At 38.2% G+C, this 25,321-nt stretch overlaps 1 protein-coding gene across 1 annotated transcript in view; it reads right to left on the bottom strand.

Moving 5' to 3' along the window:
• The window catches only part of LOC137285191 (wings apart-like protein homolog), a 35,520-nt gene extending 13,057 nt beyond the window's left edge, over positions 1-22,463 (bottom strand). The window contains exons 1-6 of the mRNA XM_067817436.1: positions 22,286-22,463; positions 18,776-18,839; positions 16,339-18,444; positions 6,857-6,928; positions 2,398-2,565; positions 925-1,061 (exon numbers count right to left, since the gene is read on the bottom strand). Of these exons, the coding sequence (XP_067673537.1) occupies positions 925-1,061; positions 2,398-2,565; positions 6,857-6,928; positions 16,339-18,438 (2,477 nt within the window). The 5' untranslated portion in view covers positions 18,439-18,444; positions 18,776-18,839; positions 22,286-22,463. The remainder of the gene's footprint in view (positions 1-924; positions 1,062-2,397; positions 2,566-6,856; positions 6,929-16,338; positions 18,445-18,775; positions 18,840-22,285) is intronic.
• Positions 22,464-25,321: the final 2,858 nt, after the last annotated feature.

Below are 25,321 nucleotides of genomic sequence, written 5' to 3' on the forward strand. Positions count from 1 at the left end.
CATACACTGTTGTGTGAAGCACCTACCTCAGACATCCAACCAACTACATACACTGTTGTGTAAAGTACCTACCTCAGACATCATACCAAACAACTACATACTGTTGCGTGAAGCACCAATCTCAGACATCCTACCAACCAAACATATACAATGTTGTGTGAAGCACCTACCTCAGACATCCAACCAACTGTATACACTGTTGTGTGAGGTACCTACCTCAGACATAATGCCAACCAACTGCATACAGACCTACCTCAGACATCATGCCAACCAACTACATACACTGTTGTGTGAAGCACCTACCTCAGACATCATGCCAACCAACTACATACACTACTGTGAGAAGCACCTACCTCAGACATCATGCCAACCAACTACATACACGGTTGTGTGAAGCACCTACCTCAGACATCCATTCAACTGCATACACTGTTGTGTGAGGGACTTACCTCAGACATCATGCCAACCAACTACATACACTGATGTGTGAAGCACCTACCTCAGACTTCCAACCAACTGTATACATTGTTATAAGAGGCACCTAACTCAGACATCATGCCAACCACCTACATACACTGTTGTGTGAAGCACCTAACTCAGACATCCAACCAGCTAAGTACACTGTTGTATGAAGCACCTACCTTAGACATCCCATCAATTGTAAATACACTGTTGTGTGAAGCACACACCTCAGACATCCATCTAATCACATACATACATGGCTGAGTGAAGCACCCACCTGTGACATTCAACCCACACTGCTGTGTAAAGAATTGGCCTCACGCTTAATCCACTGACTACATACACTAACATGTGACACATCTTCCTCGCATCTAACCCACTTAAAATATACACTGCTGTTTGCAGCACTTCACCTCCATATCCTCCCCGCTGATGACGTACACTGCAGTGTGAAACACCTACCTCAAACACCTGATGGGCATAGGTTCTGTGTCTTGAAGGCCATCCAACAGATATTCCACATCATCCATGAAGTCTTGTGTCTCTCCTGATTCCTGCACCTCAAAGGCCTGTTTCACATTCCGCACAACTGTGAACAGCTGCAAAGACAGGTCATTGCTAAATGATTCTAATTATATGCACAAGTTTAGTATTATCACTATCCAAAGAGTAACGTCATCAAACGTTCTTGTGAGGGGACAAAAAAAATATTGAGCCTCACCATGACATTGACAAATGCAGCTCTTTTTATGTTTTATTTTTCAACATAACATCTTTGAACCTCAAGCAAACTGGTTTGGTATGTACAAGCCTCATGATCCCTATTTTCTTGAACTATATATCTTGGTACCTCCCAAAACAAAAAATCTGCAATAAATGCATCACAAACGTCAGGAAACAAAACATGCAAAACCATTTTGTGTGCTTGAGGTTGGTAGAAGTCTGGTAAAATCAAATTTATATATTAAAGTGCATAAAACAAAGCAATTTGTAACTACAATTGCTAAATAAAGTGACTCCTATTTCATGTTTTCTGAAAGAGCTTGTTTGGGGAAAACTACCCACGCCCTTGCAGATGACTTCATCATAACTAGGACTTTACCATTTTTACTATTTTTTCATGGTGCAGAGGGTTTAAGCCAAATACTGGTCACACAAGTATCAGCTCCCAATATATTGTAAACAGTACTAGCTTGAATGTCTGGATACACTTTTGTAAAAGATCAAAGTGGGGGTGTCCTTAAAATATAGCCCCTGTCTAAATCTTAATTAAGCAATCCAAATCTTCAGCTGTTGATCATGACACGAATACATTCAATACCACACTGAACATTTTTTCAGATATTATCTGAGGACACATAATTATCATAAGGGGTACCAAATCACATATCGTTTTAATTTTCTGCAATCATTGTACAAATGCTATACCAAAATGTGTTGTGATGATTCATATCTCATGAACCACATTACTCACAAAGGTGAAACTTTGGATATGGCTTTGTTAATGATCCCCTCACAATAAAATGGAAACATTACAAACACTGAACATCAAGAATATAGTTAAGCTCACTACGTTTGATATCCCCTCATAAAACTCAAATTTTGTCCTAAATAATGATCTGGCCCCGATTTCTCGAAACAAACTTAAGTGTGAGTTTTCACATAAGTCTGAAAATTTTCTCAAATTTGAGAAAACGCTTCTCACAGAATGAACTCAAATCGGCACAAAACTCAAACTAAAGGAAACAATTGAGTTTTGTGGATATATTACTTAAGAAGTTCGGGTTTTTATATTTGAAAAAATGCAGCTGACTTAAAAATTCAGCTGTTTCAAATTGTGAAACTCAGTTTGAGATCTGAGTAAAAACTTATGTTTTTTTTTTTGGAAATCGTGGCCTGTTCATGTTGTAATGTAATATAAAATGTTAGTCCTACCGGACGATGTTCCTTGTTGACTCGGATGGATGTGTAAGCCTCATCCCCAAGTCTGCTTGGCCAGTGGACGGCCCTGGTCAGTTTGGGAGCTGACTTTGCCTTAGGATCTTGTTCAGCAAATCCTTTTAATGCCTTCATGTTTACTGTAGGTGGTGGCTTGCTTTCCTCCTTTGGAAAAAGGTAAAGAATTTCATGATGTTTTGATACACATGAATTACTTGACAAATATTTATCATATTTCAGCTGGAACATTTACACTGAAATACATGTACCAGTAGCTGTCTGAGTCAATAGTTTCACTGTACATGCTTTCCAAGGAAAATACCATGGCATATATTTCTAGAATTTTTCAACTGAAAGTGTCTAAAAATATCTGACAGTAGATGGCAATAAAGATCTTGTGATTGACATAGGTTCAGGTTACTTTTCAATATATTTCATCATACATGACAGATGAGCAGATCTTCTGAAGACATTTAGTTTTCATGGACTGGAGAGATTATTATTTCACAAGGACTGTTTTTTAACCATTTTGTATGTCAAAAACTATTAAGCACTGTCATGTGGCATATGATAGTAAAAGGCAAAAACAGAAGTCCAAGGTAAAGATGTCAGCTTGTTGAGGTGAGTAACTTCTTTGGTCATGTGGACTTTTGAATGCTACAGTAGGACTTGATTTGATACAAGCAAACAGAATGTTTTTGTCCTGTGGTGATTAAATCTGGTAATAACTGAGAGTCTGAGAAACCGACAGATATAACAACATATCACACAAACAAGAATGGGCTGGAGGATTTTCAGTCAGACCAAAATGTCTTAGAAGCATACCATTTGAAACATACATGAAGAATCGAACAAAACTATGAAGGCTTTTGATTCTCTGAGAAAGAGTCCTTCTTTGGGTACTTCTAAGCATTAGAATGTCCATTTTAAATTCCTACAACAGTTGTAACTATATTTTTCAATAAAACATTTACAAAACAAAACACTTGTTTGTGTCTTGTGAGATCACCCTTATAGGACCTCTTGAGCCCCAACAGCCAAAAGCAGGTCATTCTAAGCATGAACCTTGTACTTCACTTTTCATGCTGTCATGCTTGTATCAAGACTGTGCATGGGTTCAGAGAATACTGTCTTGAGACACCACTCTTACAGGACCCCTAGGGCCCCAACAGCCAAGAGCAGGGAACTCTAGAGGTGAACTCATACCTCACTTTTCATGCTGAACGAATGCACAGAAAAAGGGGAGGTGGGCTGTTCTACCCTAAGGAGGACTCTTTTTTCAAAGGATCAGAAACCTCTAGAGGTTTGTCCAATTTGTTTTCAAAAGAAATCCTCCTTGGGGTACTTATAAGCATAAAACAGACACCAATAGAGATAGAGTAGGAACTGGTATTCTGTCTGGCATACAACACCCTGCTGTGAAGTGGAATTTCCCAACTGACTGAGGGTTATGTGAAAACCGCTGACCAATCAGGCAGGGGGATTTTTAGGGTGAGGCTGTGCCCATATGAAAAAACCCATCCCCCCAACCCCAACCAGTGAATTTGGATGTGGGTAGTAATCGATGTGTCGTCTATCACCCCATTGCAAACCCTGCAAGCTATGCAAAACCCAAGTAGCTGATTCATTGCTCCATAGGTAAACAAGTCTACCTGAATCAAACAAAACAACTTTCAGATATTCTCCAATATCTCCTGATATCCACTCGTGTTTGGCCAGAATACATCATGAGAGTGCATTTGTTTCAGGTAATGCAATCATGGATGCATGATTTGCCAAGCGAATCGTATGTCAATTTCACATGTATAATCAGGACACCTGGTTGTTCTACCAGCAAGGGGTCCCCCTCTTAATAAATAGCAAAAAGTGACCACAACATGATCATTTGTTAAACAACTTTTTAATTTCGGTGTCCAAAAGTATGAGACAAATCATCACAGTTGGTCTGTCAATTCCATGTGCCTGTGCAAAATTTGGTTTTGTTGCAATTCTTAGATTTTGTATTAGTGAGCAATTCATCGGTCTCAAATGGAATCAAACGGACTGTAACAACTGAGTGAAAGCCACGAAACATCATGAGAGAGGACTAGACATCCGGTCAAGAATGACTTGCAAGTCCCATGGATTAACCAGGTACAGTGGATGCGGCTAAGCTGGCCTCCAAATGTGACTGCAAAAAGTCAAAAACTTTAAACAGTAGAAAAGGGAACAAAAATCTTCCTGTTTTCACATCAGTGTACACAACAGACCAATTTATCCTCGTACTGAGTGTTTGTTGAATCACTCCGCAAAACCAGTTGTGTCTGCAACTGATGTAGAAATTCCGCTTGTCTGGACAGTGGCCAACCCACCCACTGAATCCTGGGATTGGGGGGTGGCGCTCCGTTCTGGAAAAGTAGGTCCAGTCGAAAGGGTAATATTACAGGAAGCTGAGCAAGAAACCTGAGGATTACCAAAATCCAGTGTTCAGCTGACCAAAGAGGTGCAATCAGCACTAGCAGTCACGTTGGTAGGTTGGTTAGCTGCGAAAGAACCCTGGGAGCATCCACTCAAGTGGGTCCAGGATACTTCATGAGAGTGTATCTGCATGAATGTTGTCCATCCCTGGGAGATAACAGCTATCAGCTGAATGTTGAACTGATTGCACCAAAGCAGAAACTGCCACCTTGCTTCAGAATATAGGTCGTCACCTTCTGGTTATCCATTTGAGATGAACCACCCAGCTGTAAACCTGATCCACAAAGCGTTCGAAAACCAACCAGACCGCTCTCAATTCTAAGAACTTTATGTCGAGGTTTGTTTCGTTTTCAGATCAAAGGCCCAATATTGTGAGGTCACATAAGACTTCCCCAAACCCTGTGAGGAAGGCACACAAATGAATTAAGACCGTCACATCGGAAACTCCAAAGGAAACCCTCTGGATATGTTCCCAGCATCTGTCCACCACCTTAGGTGAGGCAAGAACCACTCCGGAGTTGCAAGAATAATTTCGAACTCTCCTAATGGGACCACAGTTGAGTTAATGCTTGCTGTATCGTTCGCATTCTCAACCTCACATGTTAAAACTACGTCCACTGTTGCTGCCATGTTGCAGAGCAACTGAAGCCATATTCGTGTTAGTGGCACGGGAGAGGAAAGGAACTGCAATGTTGCCTCCTGGACTTTGGCTATGTGGTCTGGAAACAGGGAGACTAAACCTCTCCTGGTCTCGAACTGTGCATCCAAGAATATTAGATCCTTGTGTTGGAACAAGCTTGGACTTCTTGAGATTGATCACGGAGAGTGTCGCATCTCAGCTCAAGTGATTGGCAAGCGCTCAAAATAACCAGTCATACAGGCATACAGGGTAACACTGTGCCCTGTGCCCTGGTGACGCTGGAATCAACGAAAGTTTGGTGAACACCCTTGGTGCCGTGAGATGCCGGAGGGGAGCATATGAAACTGATAGCACTTCCTGTTGAACGAAAAACGAAGGTATTGTTGGAAGTCAGGTATGAGTCCTCGAGTCTGACTGACATGAGCAAATGATTTGAATATAGTAAAACAATACAACAGACTAGTGAAAACAAAGTGTAACACTCGACAACCTGTATACACAATAATAAGTGCAAATACTTAACAACCTAGCCATACGTAACACTAACATGCAAACAAGAGCTAATCATTCGACAAACATGACTCCCCTACTTGACTGAAATAAAGAACATGAGGCATGTTAAAATAAAGATGGAAGCACCAGTCACTGTACCATAAAGTAAAGCTGGCCCTATAGAACACCTACAAAACAGCACTGAAAGATATCTGAATACCACAAAGGACCACCATCTTACAAGTCACGTCTTGAGGTCAAAAGAGAAGTTACAATATATTTATGAATGAAAAAAAAGCAGTGGAGAATTTAACATCACCTGTGAATGGTACCATGCACACAGTATTTGCTTCTTTGACACTCATATTCAGTCAAAGTACACAAGACACAAACAAGTGTTTTGTTTTGTAAATGTTTTATTGAAAAACATAGTTACAACAGTCGTAGGAATTTAATATGGACATTATAATTCTTATAAGTACCCCATGAAGGATCTCTTTGGAAAAAGAATCCATATATTATACAGAAAGAAAATATGTCACTACAAGATCAAAGGGGGGTCTCTAAGAACTATTACCAATATCCATTTTATTTAATAAGAAAATGCCTACTTTATTATATAATGCAGGAGAGTTCAGTAAACTAATGTTTAGTCTCTGTATATGTATATATAATTTCTATTGTAACAAAAAGTAAATTGAAAGTGAGCCCCATGGAGGGAGACGAGATTCAGAACCTGTTGAAATCTAGACTTACTTCATTTAAGGCTTTAGTCTAGCAAGAAGGGACAGGCTGTAGATAAATAAAAATGGTTAAGGGAATGTGAAGCTGACAAAAGTTCACAGGCAAGTCCACAGAAATGCTTACCTTTGATGATGGGTTGCCATGATCCAAGCTGCCTTGCCAGGACCGAGGATTGTACACTGCTTTTGTTGGAGACTGAAAGACAATGCGTACACAAAAATATTATATTCATGTATGTGTGAAATGAGACATAGATTAAGGGATGAAACAGGGTTTAGGGAGAGGGAAATTGAAATGAGGCTTAGGTCATGGGGAAGTGAAATGGGACTTAGGGCATAGGGAGGTGAAAAGAGGCTTAAGTCAAGGGGAAGTGAAATGGGGTTTAGGTCAAAAGGGAGGTGAAAAGAGCCTTAGGTCAAGTGAAAGTTAAATGGGGCTTACGGCAAAGGGAGGAGAAAAGAGGCTTAAGTCAAGGGGAGATGAAACGGGGTTTAAGGTGAAGGAAGGTGAAAAGAGGCTTAAGTCAAGGGGAGATGAAACAGGGTTTAGGGTGAAGGAAGGTGAAAAGAGGCTTAAGTCAAGGGGAGATGAAACGGGGTTTAGGGTGAAGGAAGGTGAAAAGAGGCTTAAGTCAAGGGGATGTGAAATGGGACTAGGCCTAAGGAGGTGAAAATAGGCTGAAGTCAAGGGGAAGTGAAAAGGGGCTTAGGTCAAGGGAAAGTTAAACGGGGCTTACGGCAAAGGGAGGTGAAAGGAGGCTTAGGTCATGGGGAAGTGAAATGGGACTAGGGCAAAGGGAGGTGAAAAGAGGCTTAGGTCAAGGGGAGATGAAACTGGGTTTAGTGTGAAGAAAAGTGAAATGAGGCTCGAGTCTATGGGAGATGAAATAGGGTTTAGGGCAAAGGGAGGTGAAAAGAGCCTTAGGTCAAGTGAAAGTTAAATGGGGTTTAGGTCAATAGGGAGGTGAAAAGAGCCTTAGGTCAAGGGTAGATGAAATGGGGTTTAGGGCAGAGGGAAGTGAAAAGAGGCTTAGGTCAGGGGGAGATGAAACAGTGTTTAGGGTGAAGGAAGGTGAAATGAGGCTTGAGTCTATGGGAGGTGAAATGGGGTTCGGGGTGAAGGAAAGTGAAATGAGGCTTGAGTCTATGGGAGGTGAAATGGGGTTCAGGGCAAAGGGAGGTGAAAAGAGGCTTAAGTGAATGGGAGATGAACTGGGTTTAGGACAAAAGGGAGGTGAAATGAGGTTTCGGTCTACGGGTGGTGAAACAGTGTTTTGGGCATAGGGAGGTGAAATGAGGCTTAGGTCTAACCGAGGTGAAATGAAGCTTAGGTCTAGGGGAAATAAAAGGGAGTTTAAGTAAACAGGTGGAGACACAAGGGTTAGGCCAAAAGGGGGTAAAATTAGGTTCACAGTGATGGGAGGTGAAATGAGGTTTAGGTTAAGGTGAAGTGAAACAAGGATTAGGCCTAAAGGTAGTGGAATGAAGCTTAGGTCAATGGCAGAAAAATGGGGTTTGGTGAAGAGAGAGGTAAAATGAGGCTTAAGTCAACGGGAGGTGAAATGAGGTTTAGGTCAAGGGGAGACTGAACAAGACAGAATGAAGGAAAAATGACACTTAGGTCAACAGCAGCTGAAATGGGGTTTAGGCCTAAGGGAAGTGAATTGAAGCTTAGGTCAAGACAACGTAAATGGGAATTAGGCCAAAGGGAGGTGAAACAAGGATTGGGCCAAAGAGACATGAAATGGGGTTTACAGTGAGGAGTGGTGAAATGTGGACAAGGGCAAAGGGAGGTGTAAACTTTAGATAGGAATCACTGAGATGAATGATATATAGGCAGATCTGAGATAATTTACAACATCAATACATTTGGTAAGGTCCATAATTCTACAGTCCACAGCATATACAAAGGGAAACCACACCCACCTAGAAACTAAGATTAACTGCCCTTGAGCTAATGAAAAGGTCAGAGACATTACAAATGGCTTGAAGACATTTCATGTCTTATCGTTCCCTTGTTGAGGGAAAGTAAAAGGCAATGTAAGAACTTCAAGTGCATTATTAACCTCATGCAGGACCTGTCTGTCATGCCATTTTATCAAGCTTATTTACAGGTGACAATGATCTTAGCTGCTTAGATAGCTCTGGACAAATTGTAGCTCATAATAATCTAAGCCTACAATTACTTTGTGCAATTGGATGAGAACTGTAGATAAGCCAGAGTTTAAGGATTTATCATCACTGTAGCGGACATATTATTTAATGCAAGTGGGAGCTGGTCCTGTCATTTAACATATTCATAAGTATAATGAATGACACCAAATTTGCTAGTAATATACAGGAACATACAGTATGTACTCTGACTTCTGTGACTTGTGAGCAAGTTCATTGTGATGAATATGTAGATGCACCATGAGGTCAAAATGTGTCAGGAAACATTTGGTATAGGGATCACGTTTTTTAGACAAATAAATTGTGTACTTCATATTGTGAAAAGAAAACTTAAAGTTTTTGACAATAAAACACAAATACTGCATTATTATACTGCCTTCTCATGGTGATTTCCTAACTTATTTCATAAGAAGCGGTGATTCACTGAAGTGGGATTGACATTATTTTTTGAAACAATACTGTACTTTGTCATAAGGAAAAACCATATAAAGAAACAAGACTATGCAATATTCGGTGCAACAGAGTTGGGTCCATATAGGGTTATGAAACATTCAAATACAATTGCTAGGGACTGGCTTCAGATATTAAAGTCCTGGTCCGGGTTAGAACCTGTTGTGTCCTTCATGACGGGTAAACTCATTAGCCATTCAGCTACCCACTGAACCACTAAGCTATATTTACCAGGTTATAGTGTCGTTGATGACCTAGTATATTATATACTATATATCTATTATTGTGTGAAATACAATGGAAAGACCTACAGCATCTGTACAGAACAGTTACCATAGTGACTGAAAGCATGGTGAGAAATTTGAGGTTCAAAACATGTCCAAATTTAGAACCAAAAAATGGCAACATTATTTGTCATCATTTTGTAATAGTGACAAATGCTATAGTATATGAAGGTGCCATACTGAAAATGATCAATCAAAGAGGTTAAAATATGAACATACAAAATTTGATATACCACAGAGAGATATACCATGGGCCACTGATATATCATACTTCCTATTCATAGATGGGAAACTGAAACATCACACTGCCAATACTTTATGAATGTCACTGTTTATTGATTTATCAACAAATTTTGATGATGATGCTGTTAAAAATACAACTTTATGAGTAATCAATATGAAATGTATATTTACTGTCACAGAGTTGGTCACATTTATTGAGATTCCACAAATCTAAATGAACAAAAAAAAAGCAGTAAATTCAATTTCAAACATTTTATGTCTAGCATTAAATCTATGAACTGCAAGTTTATATAGCGCCCTTTAGCAATACATATATTAAAAAAAAATTAAAACAGTACCTTTTAAAAATTTTAACACTAAATGGCTGTTGTGGCATTTATAGTCAATATATCACAAGTTACATTTCTAATAACATATCAATACAAAAAATGCCAACTAACTTTATAAGAAAATAAATCAGCAGTTTGTTTTTTCCTATGATGTATTTTTGCTTAGGACCTGGGTAGTACTGGCTAACCTGTTCCTCCTCTGAGCCCTGGAGACACAAGTCTGATCCAGCATATTGTGACATTTCCTACAGTGTTCCACCCCCACTGGCCACTTACACTGGCGACAAAACTGTCTTCAGGCATGGTTCTAAGTCTGACATTCAAGAATGACCCACATACTAGTGGATAATGCCATGAAACTCAACACGCCAAAGCAATGAAAATGGGAGAAACATGTACGAGGAGCAGCATGGCATGTCTGACATGAATACGGAAGAGCTTTGCTCCCTGTTATGTAATACTTGACTAACAATGACATTATATGACGAGACTCACATTTCAAATTTAATTTTCAGTCTGACAAATTCGTATTCTGGAATACATAAGTTATCATACTTCTTCAGCTTTTCCCACTATGAATAATGATTTTGTCCTTTTCTAGGTGGTAAATACGCCAGGACAACCTGCCATGACGCTGTTTGATATGTGGCACTATGACTATATGTTACAAAGGACTTTATGGAAGATCAAAAGTTGTTTGCCCTTCATAGATGTAAATTACTGTTTGACTTAGTTCTTAAATAATCTTCTTTTCCCATGACGCTTGACAGCTTCTGTATGACACAAGACTTAGAATGGTACCATATGTTTTCGAAAAAAAGATGGAGGTAAAGCAAGACAATTATTTTTTGCAGACAGATAATTTAGGTGTGCCTTAGTTAAAAATAAGACTTTTAATACTTTTTGATGATCCAGTTAACTATCTTAGCTTCCATCACACAAAATACAGAAACAACCAAGTTTTGTCATATCTTCCATCATGCCAATTAGACCAGTTTCAAATTTGGCTGACCATTTTGAAGTGTTTTCCTAACACTATCAGATGAATGTTGTCTCTCTTTTCAGCATGTAACTTAAAAAAATCTATGTCTTCTGGTTTTCTTCTGTGACATGGACATGGTTTGACAGATATATATAACTTTCTGCTAAGTGTCGATGCATACTGCATCCAATTTTCTATGTGCTTTGTCATGCATTGTGTAGCATGTTTTCCGCTCAAACTACATTGGTTTTCTTTTTGCGTTTTAGAAATAGTATACCCCTGTAAACTTGTAAATACTCCTTATATATTAATACTCCTTCCTACTAATCATCATCAATTATTTACATTTGAATATTCACCACAGATGTTAAACATATATAATATATGCTTTTCAAACAGATGAAAAGAACTATGATTACATCAAGCTTACATCACTGGGAAATAACCTTCATTGTAGCAAACATAATGACATCACCACTGGAATCCCATTTGAAATGCGAAGTGATGAAAATAGGCTGGATCGCATCACACTGACTTATCAGATGTAGTGTGCATGGTCATATTATAAAGCATGGATTGCATAGAAAAAGGATGTTGTGTGCATGCTCCCTAACACCGACATTAAGTTATCCAACATGAGATTTTACGTCACACGCACTGGCCTTCAAAATATTAACAACAATAGTCCATATGTTAAGCTGTAAGATTGAGAAAACCACTGACAAACGGTTTGTTAAGGTGCCCAAAATATGTTCTGAATATGAATTTCAGTATTTTTTCCATTAATTGAAACATGGTGGGTATTACTTGTGTAATTTTATCACACGCACTCCAATATTCACAAGATACAGAACTGGACATGTTTAATGATGTTTGACTGTTAATTAGTGATCATGTTACTCGAGCTGAAGTAACAAAAATCCCAAAATCTTTAACAGAAAGCATCATAATGCACACAATTTCTGAGTGGTGACACACTAATGCAAGAAGTATTAACAAAACAGCTTCCCACACAGAATTTAACAGCAGCCATAAAAAAGAAGCCACTTTGTTTATTGTGTTAGTAAACTGACACTATTTTGTCACAATAGTTTTTGTAATATATTGATAATCATTAGTAATTCTTCCCATTAACGATATTTCTGATATCTTAAGTGAACCTTACACATCTCTCTCTCAGCCTGCGGGCCTTAGACATACTCCTTCAAGCATATTTCGCTTTAATACTTCCGACAAATTTGCAAATAATGAACTGAATTCATGAAGGAACATGCAATTTAACCATGTAACTATGATGTCTGCTTATAAACTGTTTCTATAGACTTAAAGATTTAATTTATTTTATTGATTTTCCAAAATTTTATTCAATTTTGTTTACAAGACTAATTCATGCGAAGCTATTGCCAGTGCAACAGCTAATGTTATTTTCAGAAACCATGGCCAGTTTACTAGATGCTATGAAACAAAACATACTTGACAGAAACTACAGACAGTCATCATAAATGGCTTACTTGGAATAACATTTCTTGAAATTTGACTGCAATAGGTCAACATTTTCATGAAGGCTAAGCGCGGGAGCCTTGTTATGAATTTGTTAAAAAGTAAAATTCCCTAAAAATATTCAACCTTCCTACTGAGAAGATTACTTGAAATATATCCACAACCTTTGCTGCAGATAATGACTATGAGTGAGTGATGTGGTAATATATTGTTCAGGCTTCAAATGTTTTTTCAAAAGTGACTTGCCCCAGGGCAATTGACTTCAAGAAAGTAACTTGTCCTAACTAATTTTTCACATGCCCTGATTTTATGACACAATGTTTGATGTTAATGTTTACAAGACTACTTATCGTGATAAAGAGTGATAAATTTCAAAGAACGATATGTCTAAATTACTATTATTGCGAGTGAGTGAGTTTAGTTTTACTCCGCACTCAGCAATATTACAGCTCTATGGCAGCGGTCTGTAAATAATCAAGTCTGGACCAGACAATCCAGTGACCAACAACAAGAGCATCGATCTGCGATCTGGGAACCGATGACATGTGCCAACCAAGTCAGTGAGCCTGACCACCCGATCCCATTAGTCGCCTCTTACTACAAGCATAGTCACCTTTTATGGCAAGCACTGGTTGCTGAAGGCACCTTCACGGGTCCTATTACAGCGAAATGTAATAGCTACATTATGAGCAGATATGAAATGAAATCCAATTCTATTTGCAGTTTGAAACCATAAGTGGAAATTATCTGGTAGTCCACAGAAAAGTAAGATACCATTATTTTATTGCCCAAGATGAAATCTGACTTGTCCCGGGCGTGGGGCGATGGGATTTTTGAACCCCTGATTGTAATATTTTCAAATATAATTCTGATCACAGAAGGGCGGTGGGGTATTCCAGTTGTTAAAGTGTTTGCTCATTCTGCTGAAGGCCTGGATTCGATTACCCACATGGGTAATATGTGTCAAGCACATTTCTGGTGTTCCCTAAACATGAAATTGCTGGAATATTGCCAAAAGTGACATAAAACCCAGCTTGCTCACTCTCTCCGATTACAGCATCATTGTGGTTGAAAATTAAAGTTATTTTATTGGGCATGTCTTCACCAAATCAGGTGAACAGCTGAGCACATTTCTTGTTTATTTTCAGAGAAACCCTACGCAGCAATCTTAATTTATGCATATGAAATAGCACCTAGCAGAACAGGTGATTCTAGTTAACTAGTAAATCACTGTATCTAGTGATGTTTTATCTCTTATTTCAATGTTTTATTGGCCAAGTTTGTCAATACCTGTCTGCTTGTATATGAGTTAGCGAAAGGGATACCATGTACATATAGTTACTACCAAAAAGCACCAGTACACCACCTGATCTATCTGTCTCAGGATATACTGAACGGTTTTATAGTTCTGATCCAGAAAAGGCTAATGTGCACCCACAGAATCCATTTTAACATATGTAATACATCCTGCAAAATGGGTTGCAGGGGATAATAACTGGCATTTCATCAATTATTATCCCCCGCAAAGCATTTTGCGGTGTATGATATTGATAATCAATGAAATACAGCATTTTCAAATACTGCAACCAAAAAGACACTCATGCAAACGTAACATGCTTTCCAAATATACATTGTATACAGTTTGAACTGTACAGTCAACAGTCTTTTCTGTGAAATATGTCAATTGACCTTGACAAACCCTAGTACAAGGTCAGATCAGCTAACCTTTGAGCAACCTATGACCATCCATCGGCAGTGTTTGAATTTAACTTTTCTAACAAGTAGCAAGTACTTGCTACCTGGTTTACAAATAGGTAGCAAAGTCCGTTAGCAGCTATTCAGTCCTCCCTCCCAGTCCCATTACTGTTGTTGGTCATATGGAACTGTATTTGGTTTCCCTGTTCTAGCACACAATATTTAAATTGTCCTTATGTAGGAATTGACAAATGTTCTTTATCAAACATTGAAACCAGCAAAAGTTATATTTATGCGCAAACACTGAATTTTACTCGTTCTCTGTCACAATTTTAGTGACCAACAAAAGATCTGTTAGCATTTTGTGGGGGAAAGTAAAATACCAGTATGGTAAGTTTCTGAGTGAAACAGCACAAGTGGAGACCTATCCTTTGAAATTGTTGACAAGTGATGAAAGTAAGCAGTTTCACTATAAAATGCCAAGTATCAAGTTCTTGCTACAGTGTTATTTTTCAGGTAGCAAAATAACTTGTTTAATAGCAAATTTGCTACCTCTAAGTGTTAATTTCAAACCCTGATTGGTCCAATCACATGCAAGACGACAGAATGCATTTGACTAATCAGACAACAGATACTGCTCCGCAGAATTTACAAAATTTCCCAGTCACTAACACTGATGTCTCAACAAATGAAAATCTGCAGAAAACAATATTTCACCTGCAGTATATATGCTTAGTGCTTTCTGATGACATGGTAACCACTAGCTGACAATTCTGCAAACTGACATCCATGAATATTGACAAAATCACTATCTTCAATGATTGTTCACTAACTGTTGTGGCTTGCTAAAATTGTTTGGGTTTAAACATAAAAATGATGTTCTGTGAGGTTAGAATGCAAGTTCTGCAAATAATAGTGCAAAGGATAAAATCTGCTGTTTGTTGTTGAAACACATTCCAGTTAAATGACAGCATTTTGTAAATAACTGTGACTGAACCTGATATTACAAAGATTGACATCATGAGCATCCATAAACAAAACTAACAGATCTTCATGGAGATAAATCCCTTGAGAATAATGTTGTGCTACACTACACTAACAACAGGATAATAAAAATATAGGTGATTGGCACAACTTAGCTGCTTGGACTTGAAACCTCTCATTTCTCAAATTGTAAAAATAATTTTTTGATGATTTACTTAAATTATCATCTGCAGATGTTTATTCATCAGTTAAACAGATTTTGGGGTATGAACCATACCTAACTTTCATCAAATCTAAAGAAGCAAGACATAGAATTACTTTTCTTAGAATAGGTACACTTCCTTTATTTAAAAATACTGGTGGACAGGATGGGTTACCCAGTTAGCAATAAAGACTGTGCATATAATGTAATAATGTTAATACTGAAGACGAATTTCATTTTGTGTTTGAGTGCAATATATCATGATCTTCGACAAAAAGACTTTGAAAGAATGCCAGTGTACATCAATAAGCATTATTTCATCAATACACCCCTTTGTAATAATTTTCAGCTTGCTACCAATTGTGCAGATTATGTAAGTGATGCGCTTGCATTACACAAATCATATACTAGTATGTAGTGCAAAAAAATGAGTGAGTGAGTTTAGTTTTACGCTGCACTCATATTCCAGCTATATGGCGGCTGCACACATATGTAGTAAGATGGTAGTATCATGTTTTGTCATACGTAATACACTAATTGCTTGATTGACTCATTGATTTCTTGTGTCTTTAGCATTATGGATAACATATTTATTGCTTCTGACAATACTTTCTGACAATACTTCCTGACTACTTCGTGCCCCTTCAACTGGAGAAAGAAGTAATCCTGAGAAGTTTGTAGCAGTACAGAAACTTATGCATAGAAAGTTTTATACTTTCAAGAATTCAGATGATTGTAGTTATGAGCAATAATAACTTCACATACCTTCTTCGGACTTTGCAAAACTTTCCTTCTCAGACTATCAGATGATTTCCTAACACTCCGAGAGTTCTTTGATTTGAAAATCCTCCTAGTTTCTTGAACCTGAGATTGCTGACTGCCTGAACCCTGACTGTCATCCTGAGAATCATGTGACTCCTCTGACACAACACTCTGTGAGTCTGACTCCAGGTCAAAGTCCTCAGACACACTTGTAGCACTTGACTTAGCATTAGATGCTCTACTAGCTGCAGAGTCAGGCAGGTTATACTCCTGACTACTACTAGGGGTGGTGTCCATTGGCACAAATTTCTCATTCTCACCCTCTTTTTCTTCATCCTCTGGCTCAACAGACAGACAAGGAGGTGAGACCTGAGGAGAGTCAATGATCTGAGCAGGCTCTAGAGTTGGAGGCTCAATGTCCAAACTTGGCGGCTCATTCTCTTCAGAAAGTTCTTCTTTTGTTTCCTCTTTCACCTCCGGTGGTGGTGCTCGAGATTTGAATATCCTATATGAACGTCTAGAACTATATGTTACTGGCTTCCTCTCTTTCACTTTTCTATTGTCAAAGTCATTATTACTATTACTGTCTGTACTAGGAGCTAATGAGGGTTCAGACTCAATGGAGTCTTGAGAACTGGCAGGCACAGGTTCTGAAGAGGAAGATGAGGAAAAGTCAACATGTGCAGATCTATATATCTTATTTCTCACTTGCACAGTGGACACACTGTTATTGTGGGCCCTTGCTGCATGTGTCCGTGAGTTATATGTAATGGGCTGAGATGACCACTGATTACTTTCTTCCTTGGAGTCATTGTCAAACTGGTACGTAGAAGTCTTGGCAGCATCAGCATCAGATGTGTCCTCTTCCTCTTCCCCCTCCTCTCCCTCAGTGATCACATCAATTTTTATTGGTCTGTCTGCTTTACCCAGTGCTTTGCTTGGATTTCCAAAATATTTATGTTGAACAGTTTCCTTGGTTTCCTGCTCAACACCCTTCGGCTTGCATACAACAATCAGTGTTGTGCCCTTCTGCCCTTTCACCTGTGCTTTGGATATGACCGTGCTATTGGAAAAAGATCCTATGGCATCTTGGTTCTTGCCACCAGTCTTTTCAACATACATACGTTTATATTCCTGCAGTAATTTAGGATCTGAGTAGCGGGAGGCACGTCGGGGACTATGAGGACCTCGTGTAATTGCTGTTGGCAAAGTGGTGGTAGATGGAGGCGATGGCTGATTTGTGTTGAGTTGTGATGTTTCCAAGTTACCTGGCTGCTTGTTGCTTCCATATGTCCTCACAGGTTGTTTCTTGAAGGACACAGATGACACATCATCATCGGATAACTCTTCAGTGTTTCGTGCTTCTTTCTTCATGAACTGTGGCATCTTGAAGTTAAAACTAACTTCATCATCGTCATCCTCATCATCTTCACTCTCATCCTCATTTATGGAATGTGGAGAATCCCCACTGGATTGAGGCTTGTAATCATCTTCATCATCACCAAATCCAAAATTCACAACAGGTTTGGTCTCGATTACTTCAGTTACCAGCTTTTTCTTTGTCTCAACAGGATTAGCAAATGGTGTTCTTGTATATGTCCGTTTAGAGATTGTCACACCAGACTTGAAGCTGAAATCTCCCTCTTCCCCTTCCTCCTTCACTTCCATGCTCTCATCTTTCATCTTGCGATTGTCATTGGCAGTTGCTGGTTGCTCATTTGCAGCACCACGTGTAGCAATCCGTGTTCCTGGGAGACGAGTTCCTGGAAGTCTGGAGCTTGGGGCAGTACATGCCTTTGCTAGGACAACTTGCTTTTTAACTGGACTTCTCTTTCGTTCCATATCTGTATCAAAGCTGAAAGGATCTTCCGGACCCTTTGGTTCTTCCTCTAAACGAGGCTTCTTTGCCTGGGAAGATTCCATTTTCAGTCTTTGGCTTTCTCTCAAGGCTTTGAAGTTGGTCTTGCCCCATTTGGTATGTGATGGGGCAGCTTTCAGAGCAGGTTTAGTGGTGACTATTTCATCAAAGGCACGACTTGCAGTACTCTCCTTGGAGCGGCTGTAGGTCTTGGCACCAAATCGCTGTGCAGTACTACTACTCATTTTGACCTACACAAAAACATAAAACATCAGAATAAGAATGTGAACAAAGCATAACTAAACATGCTTAATAAAGGAGCATTTTAATTCTATTTTCATTCTATTTATCATAGACATAGATTCTAAACCATTAGCTAAACCATTTCAATTCTTATGCAATGACATAACTTTACGCCAGTCAAAGCCTTGTGGAATGAGACTAAGTCATTATGAGGTGTAAATTAATGAACTCAGGCTTTTAACTTTGAGCAATGTTTTCAAATCACTGACCTAGTCTGCTGTATAACATAATTTCGAGCAAAAAGGGATCTTAACATCATAATAGGGAACAAAAGCTCACCCTTAAACTGTTGCCAAATTTCTCTTGATTCTTATATCTTTGGGGACATTACAGCATCTAAAACCTGAAAAAATTAATAAACAATATATATTTCCATTTTATTACATTATTTGTAAATTACTAGCATAAGCGCTGACATTTGAAACTGATTCAGCGTCACAAAAAATTTCTATTATGAAGCATATTGTTATTAATCACTTCTTACTAACATTTGCCTTCAGTTACTTTCAGATAAAAGCCTGGCCTGTTATCATGCTTCAATAGTGGGGCATAAAGAGAATATAATTCCACTAATTCACTGAACCCAATATTGGAGTGTCTCTCTGATTATATAACAAAGGACACAAAACGACTAAGTCAGCATACTCCTTGGTCAGTGAGCTTGATATGTACCAGTGTTCACGAATAGTGTCTGACCCTCTGACAAATCTGGCAGATTCACCAGTAGTCAGATAGAAATCATCAACCAGCCAGCCACAGTGTCTGACTGAATATTTCACAATGTCTTTGTGTAAAGTTGTTGTTTGTGGCATGTGACATATGTTTGCTGTTTATAAATGTTATGTTTGTTATCATATAATGTTAATAATTTCAATGCCATTTATAAGAAATGTTAAATCTGAAATGTTTGTTTAACTTAATTCTGTGGGTCCTGTGAATTTTCAGTGGGTCAGACAGACATCTGAAACTTTCAGGACCCAATGTCCTCTTACTTTGAAAAACCATTGTGAACACTGATGTACTCTGTTCTGTACATCGTGGGGGCATCTCAATATATACAACATCTACCATCCCCCAACTACCAGACAATGGGAGTCAAACAGACACGGAGAGATAATTTGGACAGTGCATCCTGAGTCAAATGGCAACAGTAGTTGATAACTAGGATTATCATTTTTCCCTGCCTAGAATTACTTTTAGACAATTAATAGGAACACTGACCCTGAAGTGGTATCCAGCTACCAAAACCTAAGAGATGCTAAGACAGTTTACACTGACATTCTTTGCATTAAAGGATAAACTTATTGCCTGCTGATCCTGTGAATTGTGTACAATATTTAAGTTGTCTCTTTTCTGATCTCAACATCCTTCTGACTTACATCAGTCACATATTTTATCCAAAGTTCATACAAAAAAAACAAAATGAAATAAGTACCAGAGCTAACATTTTCCTACCAATAGAGAAGGAAATTTCCATTTGAGGACTGTGGATCAGAAAGAGACCCCATACCTCGTTTGTGTGTGCCAGCTCAAATGGAGACTGGGAGGTCAGGCTGTGTGACTTGTGCTTATATCTCATCAGTGTTATGCAATGATCATGGAAGATGAAACATGATAACAGTCTAATGAGTGGGTGGGTGAGTTTAGTTTTACGTCGCACTTAGCAATATTCCAGCTATATGGCGACGGTCTGTAAATAATCGAGTCTGGACCAGACAATCCAGTGATCAACAACATGAGCATCGATCTGCGCAATGGGGAACCGATGACATGTGTCAACCAAGTCATAGTCTGACCACCCAATCCCGTTAGTCGCCTCTTACGACAAGCATAGTCACCTTTTATGGCAAGCACGGGTTGCTGAAGGCCTATTCTACCCCGGGACCTTCACGGGTCCAGTCTAATGATACTGCAGTGGTTTGTGATAAATGACTGCATGTCAGAATATATAAAGGACATGAAATGGGAATAACATGAATAGGAATAACAATATGTATGTCTTTTCTTGTGCCATTTATTGTTTTATCACACCATAATGTTTCAGGTAATTTCTTGATCAATCCTTTTGTTGCACTTGAACAATATTTATTTGGGATCAGACTGTTCTTACGGTTGTCAATCTGGACATGAGCTAATCTATCATACTGTTTCATTCATTAATCAGATTAGTCTGAATGTTTATGTTAAAACGTGGCAGTAGCTACTGACTGACAAAACACTAGCCTGACTAGTCAGTTCACATTGCAGGTACCTATCAAACTATCCATGTTGATGGGAACCAATATTCTCTTGTGTTGTGAAAGGAGTGTGCACAATTTCAGGACTGAGTGGGAATGTCATTTGTAACACAATGGTGAACATACCATATTGACAAGTTTATTGAAAGGCATGACCTTGCTCAGAAACATAATATGAAGAATAAAACAAAGGTGTTATCTATAAAACATGCCATGTATTTATATTGGGGAAATGTCTTTCGTGACTCGGATTTGTATATTATTTTGTTTGATTTTCATTTGTGATAATTTGGTTGTTGAGGTAAATGGTCTACAGATATGAACACAAGTACTTGTCAGGGATGAGATTGGGTATGAGTGAAAAAAAAAGAGGAAAATGGGCTAGGCTCTTTGAGACAATATAATATATACTATGAACACCACCAGTGCCAACAAATACACTGTGTTCTGCTGATTCATGGAAAATTCTTATTCCTGACCTAACTGTATTGTACATACAACCAAAGCAAATAAGGTAAATGATTTTATCCCTGCATGGCAGTATTGTTTCTTTGGCATTTGTTCAATGATGTACTCAGCAATTTTCCAGTTATTTGATGGTCGTCTGAAAGTAACTGACATCATGAGTATCAATTTACACAGCTGGGACCTGATGACATGCATCAACCAAGTCTGCATGCCTGACCTAAGAATCTCACTGTGGTCTCGTACGACAAGCATGATCTGCCAAAGACCAATACACTAATACTAAAGAATCTTCACAAATTCATTGAAGTACTAGAAGTGACTGTTATCACTTGCGATTGTCAGCAAAATCACCCGCAGATACTTATGAATACAAAATGGAAGATTGGATATATTTGTGCATTTTCTCTGTCAGAAACTCCTTTATCAAATATGATCTGCGCATGTTTTCATAAATAATGTGCACATTCGTGTCTCTGAAAACAAAGATACTGCAGAAATAAAGCACAGGCTGATATTTGAGTATTCAGACACATACAGTTTTGTCAGTAGACAACAGTGTATTGCTGAAATGTGTGCAAATGACCATGGTTCTTTTAACAGATGAATTTCTCAGATGCCATATAGATCACAAACCGCAAACCTCCAGGGGTACTGATCACTTGTGTCACAATGATATATTCCGAGTAGATATAAAAGGTAGCCTCAAATAGGTTGACACCATCTTTCCACAATGCTGATAACTATCAACATGCGGATTTACTTCTAGAATATGGATTGAACCTGGAAAAACACCACCACCATGACCTACATACCAGGCTCCTGCACAACCGGAAATACGAATCTGTATCAACAGCTACAACATTGATTCTGAGAGAAAATGAAATAGCTGTCATTGCTTGAAATTGCAATATGACGAACATATGTCGTTGACAACACCGGTTTGTCGAAACATGTAGATCGATGGGTTGTTTACAACATGGTATAGGCGATGGAATATGCAAACAGGTTTCCGTCTCCTTGTGTTTTGGAAAGCATGCAGTCACTACAGGCACAAGATAAGCAAATTTGATAGGAAATATATTACTTATGGACTCCGCAGTATGTTTGGAGTAGTCTGTCGAAGCTGTATCACCCAGATCCCCTACGAGAGAGAAATTATTAAGACGTAAATACTACTGAGCTTCACGTTGAGCGCCATTTTCCTGTACAAAAGGGGAATTGACAAAGGACGCAGGCGCAGTAGCTCTTGAAAAAGTTGGGTTAGCAACATTTCAACGGGCTCAGTTTCGTATTCTTTCCAAGGGGCGTAATAACTTCCTCTGCTTGTGAATTTAGAGTTGTTTCCCTTGTAACAATTATTTTATTTGCGTTTCAATTACCATAGCGATGGCCCCCGACATGAAGTATCACATTTCGAAGTGCAATTAATGTATGTAGTTGGGTGCGTGTGAAAGAGAAGCGCACAATTGTGAACACTGTCTTTAGATGATATTTACAAAACAACTTAACCTTCGTTTCAAATACGACAATCCAATACTTTAGGACAAAAGTTTACACGCATAATTTCATTTGTGTCCCAGCGCCACATTACATCAGTGACCATATAATAGATTATATGGTCTCTGATTATAGAAGTTATTAACCACATGGTTTGTCCCAAATGTCAGATTTTGACCTGAGTTATTTTATCGTCGGTTCATGTGTGTTTTCAAACGTGATACGTTTTCGCAAGTCAGCATATTTCTGTAGCTTTAAAGAGGCCGATATTACTCAAATGATAGATTGCGTTTTAGACGAAGCTCTTGGTGCGTTAGGGGCTTGTTTTTTAATTGTTCCTGCGATAATCGAGAAAACAACAGATGTTCTAAACAACCGACATCCCAGAACACAATGAAAAATGTACATAGGCATAGTTTTAATAATTAACTTCGTTTTACGCATTTGGCGATATTACTGCAGTATACATACTTTTCTAGTCATAGAGTTTACTTTCATTGTCACTGAGATGTCGATTAGTTTGCATCACTGCGTATAGTTTTCGAATAATAAACTTACCTTTCCACTTGCAACTGGGACAGTCACGCTAACCCATATACATTTTTACTTACCTCCCTTGCACCACATCAGAAATGGTCAGTCGCACGCAGTGACGGTGACGGCAGCTCTACCAACATGCATGTGACTTACCTCCCTTGCACCAGTCAACGTGATATAGCCCGTTTAGCTCAATAGCGGACCTTTGAATTGCAGCGTAGCTCGAAAACTGATAAACTTAACATACCTACTAAAACGCTGATCATAATCAGAACGGGAGACGGTGTTTTCATAGACTCAACCAGTTCATAGACGCAATGATTTCGTAACCCAAACTGTATAAATATTTTGAATAATATTATGAGTCAAGCATATTAATTTTGATAAACCACTTGACTTATGTATTGTGCAGATGTTTTTGTTTTGTTTACAGTGATGCAATGCTATGCTCTCTTTCAGCGATATGAAACTTGGAAACGCACCCACCTTCTCTACTGCTACTTCTGGGCTTGTGTCTGTGTAGTTAACAGTTGATCAATTCTGTGGTTGTGTTAAATAGAAAATAGTGAGTTGTTTTGATTGTGAAATACTGTGTGTATATTAATTACTGTGTTGTTAATTATTTGTCAGTGACCAACCCACTCCATACCCTTCTTCTCCACTGCTACTTCTGGGCTTGGTTCTGTAGTTGAATGTTCATCATACTTACCTATTATGTATTTTGGTTTTTATTTCAGAATATTCAGAGATTATTATATTATTTGCATGCTGTTCATCATGTTTTGGTTTTTTTAAACTCCGATCATACTTACCTAACATATTATATTTCACCAAACTCAAACACTTTTCGTTTGCACTAACGTCATAATTAATAATAATAATAAACTCACACTTACTAACATCATTAACTAATATCTACCAACCAGTCTGGTCTACGAATTCACTGCAAGCCATCTGAACATCATACCAACTCTGTGAGTTTTTTGCATAATATATTTCCTAAAATAAAGTTGTTTTACAAACTATCATTAAAATATAGGCGCAGTTTACTGTTTGTTACGAGGGAGCTCTGCAGAGATAGGGTCAGGCTTGTGTGAGAGCAAGTATGGAGACAGCACAGGTTAATGAATAAATAACTTTCTCGGCATTTCTGCTCATGCTTCTCGAACACCTGGTTGAGCTTTCTCTCCACTCCTTCCTCGTAATGAACAGTGTACTGTGTCAATATTTTAATGATTGTTGAACAACTTTTGTATTATTAAGACACAAATTCTGCTAAAAACCTCGCAGAGTTGGGATGATGTTTTGATTATGATCAGCGTTTCATTGAGTATGTTATGCTTATTACATTTCAAGTTACACTGCAGTTCATTGAGCCAAATGGACTACAGTGAAGTTCAGCTGAATGACCACATTTTGAAAAAAACACGTTTTTTTATAGATGTTCTGAGTGTACTGTTTAGCAATGTGTTTCATGAAGGTGGAATTTGGGTATTATTTCGATGAAAATCAATGTAATTATTTCTAACACATTTTTTTAACACCTGATTTGACAATTAGAATGAAAATGAAAATTTTCATTCAGTTCTTTCATGTTTTGATACTGAAAACAAGGGTTCGTAGGCATTTCACCCTCTTGTAATTACTGTCTCTTCTACTTTGCAAATCTATCTTTCCAGTTTGGAAATATTTAAACTTTGTTTATATAATATCCGAAAGTCAAAAATTTCTGCTTGTAACTTTTCATCTTCCCTGCCAGACATAAATTATAAATTATGAATGGTCCCTGCCTTGAAATGAATTGTACATCATACCGTTGCAGCCACACTGCCTATAATCATATAATTATAATATAATTATACTGCCTATAATGATCTGAATGAAGACTAAAATTTCATATTTTTTTCACCCTAAATACTGACATATGTTAATGAGAGTAAAACAGCATAATCTTTAAATCATTCTTAACTTCATATGCAAATGATATCACTGAAAATTTGGATATTCATTTTATAAACACACAAAACTAGCAAGATCCTCATGGCTGAGATAATGATTTACCTGTACAGTTGCTGCCTTTTCTGGA

This window comes from Haliotis asinina, chromosome 5 (assembly GCF_037392515.1).
Source record: "Haliotis asinina isolate JCU_RB_2024 chromosome 5, JCU_Hal_asi_v2, whole genome shotgun sequence".
In the NCBI taxonomy this organism is placed as follows: Eukaryota; Metazoa; Mollusca; class Gastropoda; order Lepetellida; family Haliotidae; genus Haliotis; species Haliotis asinina.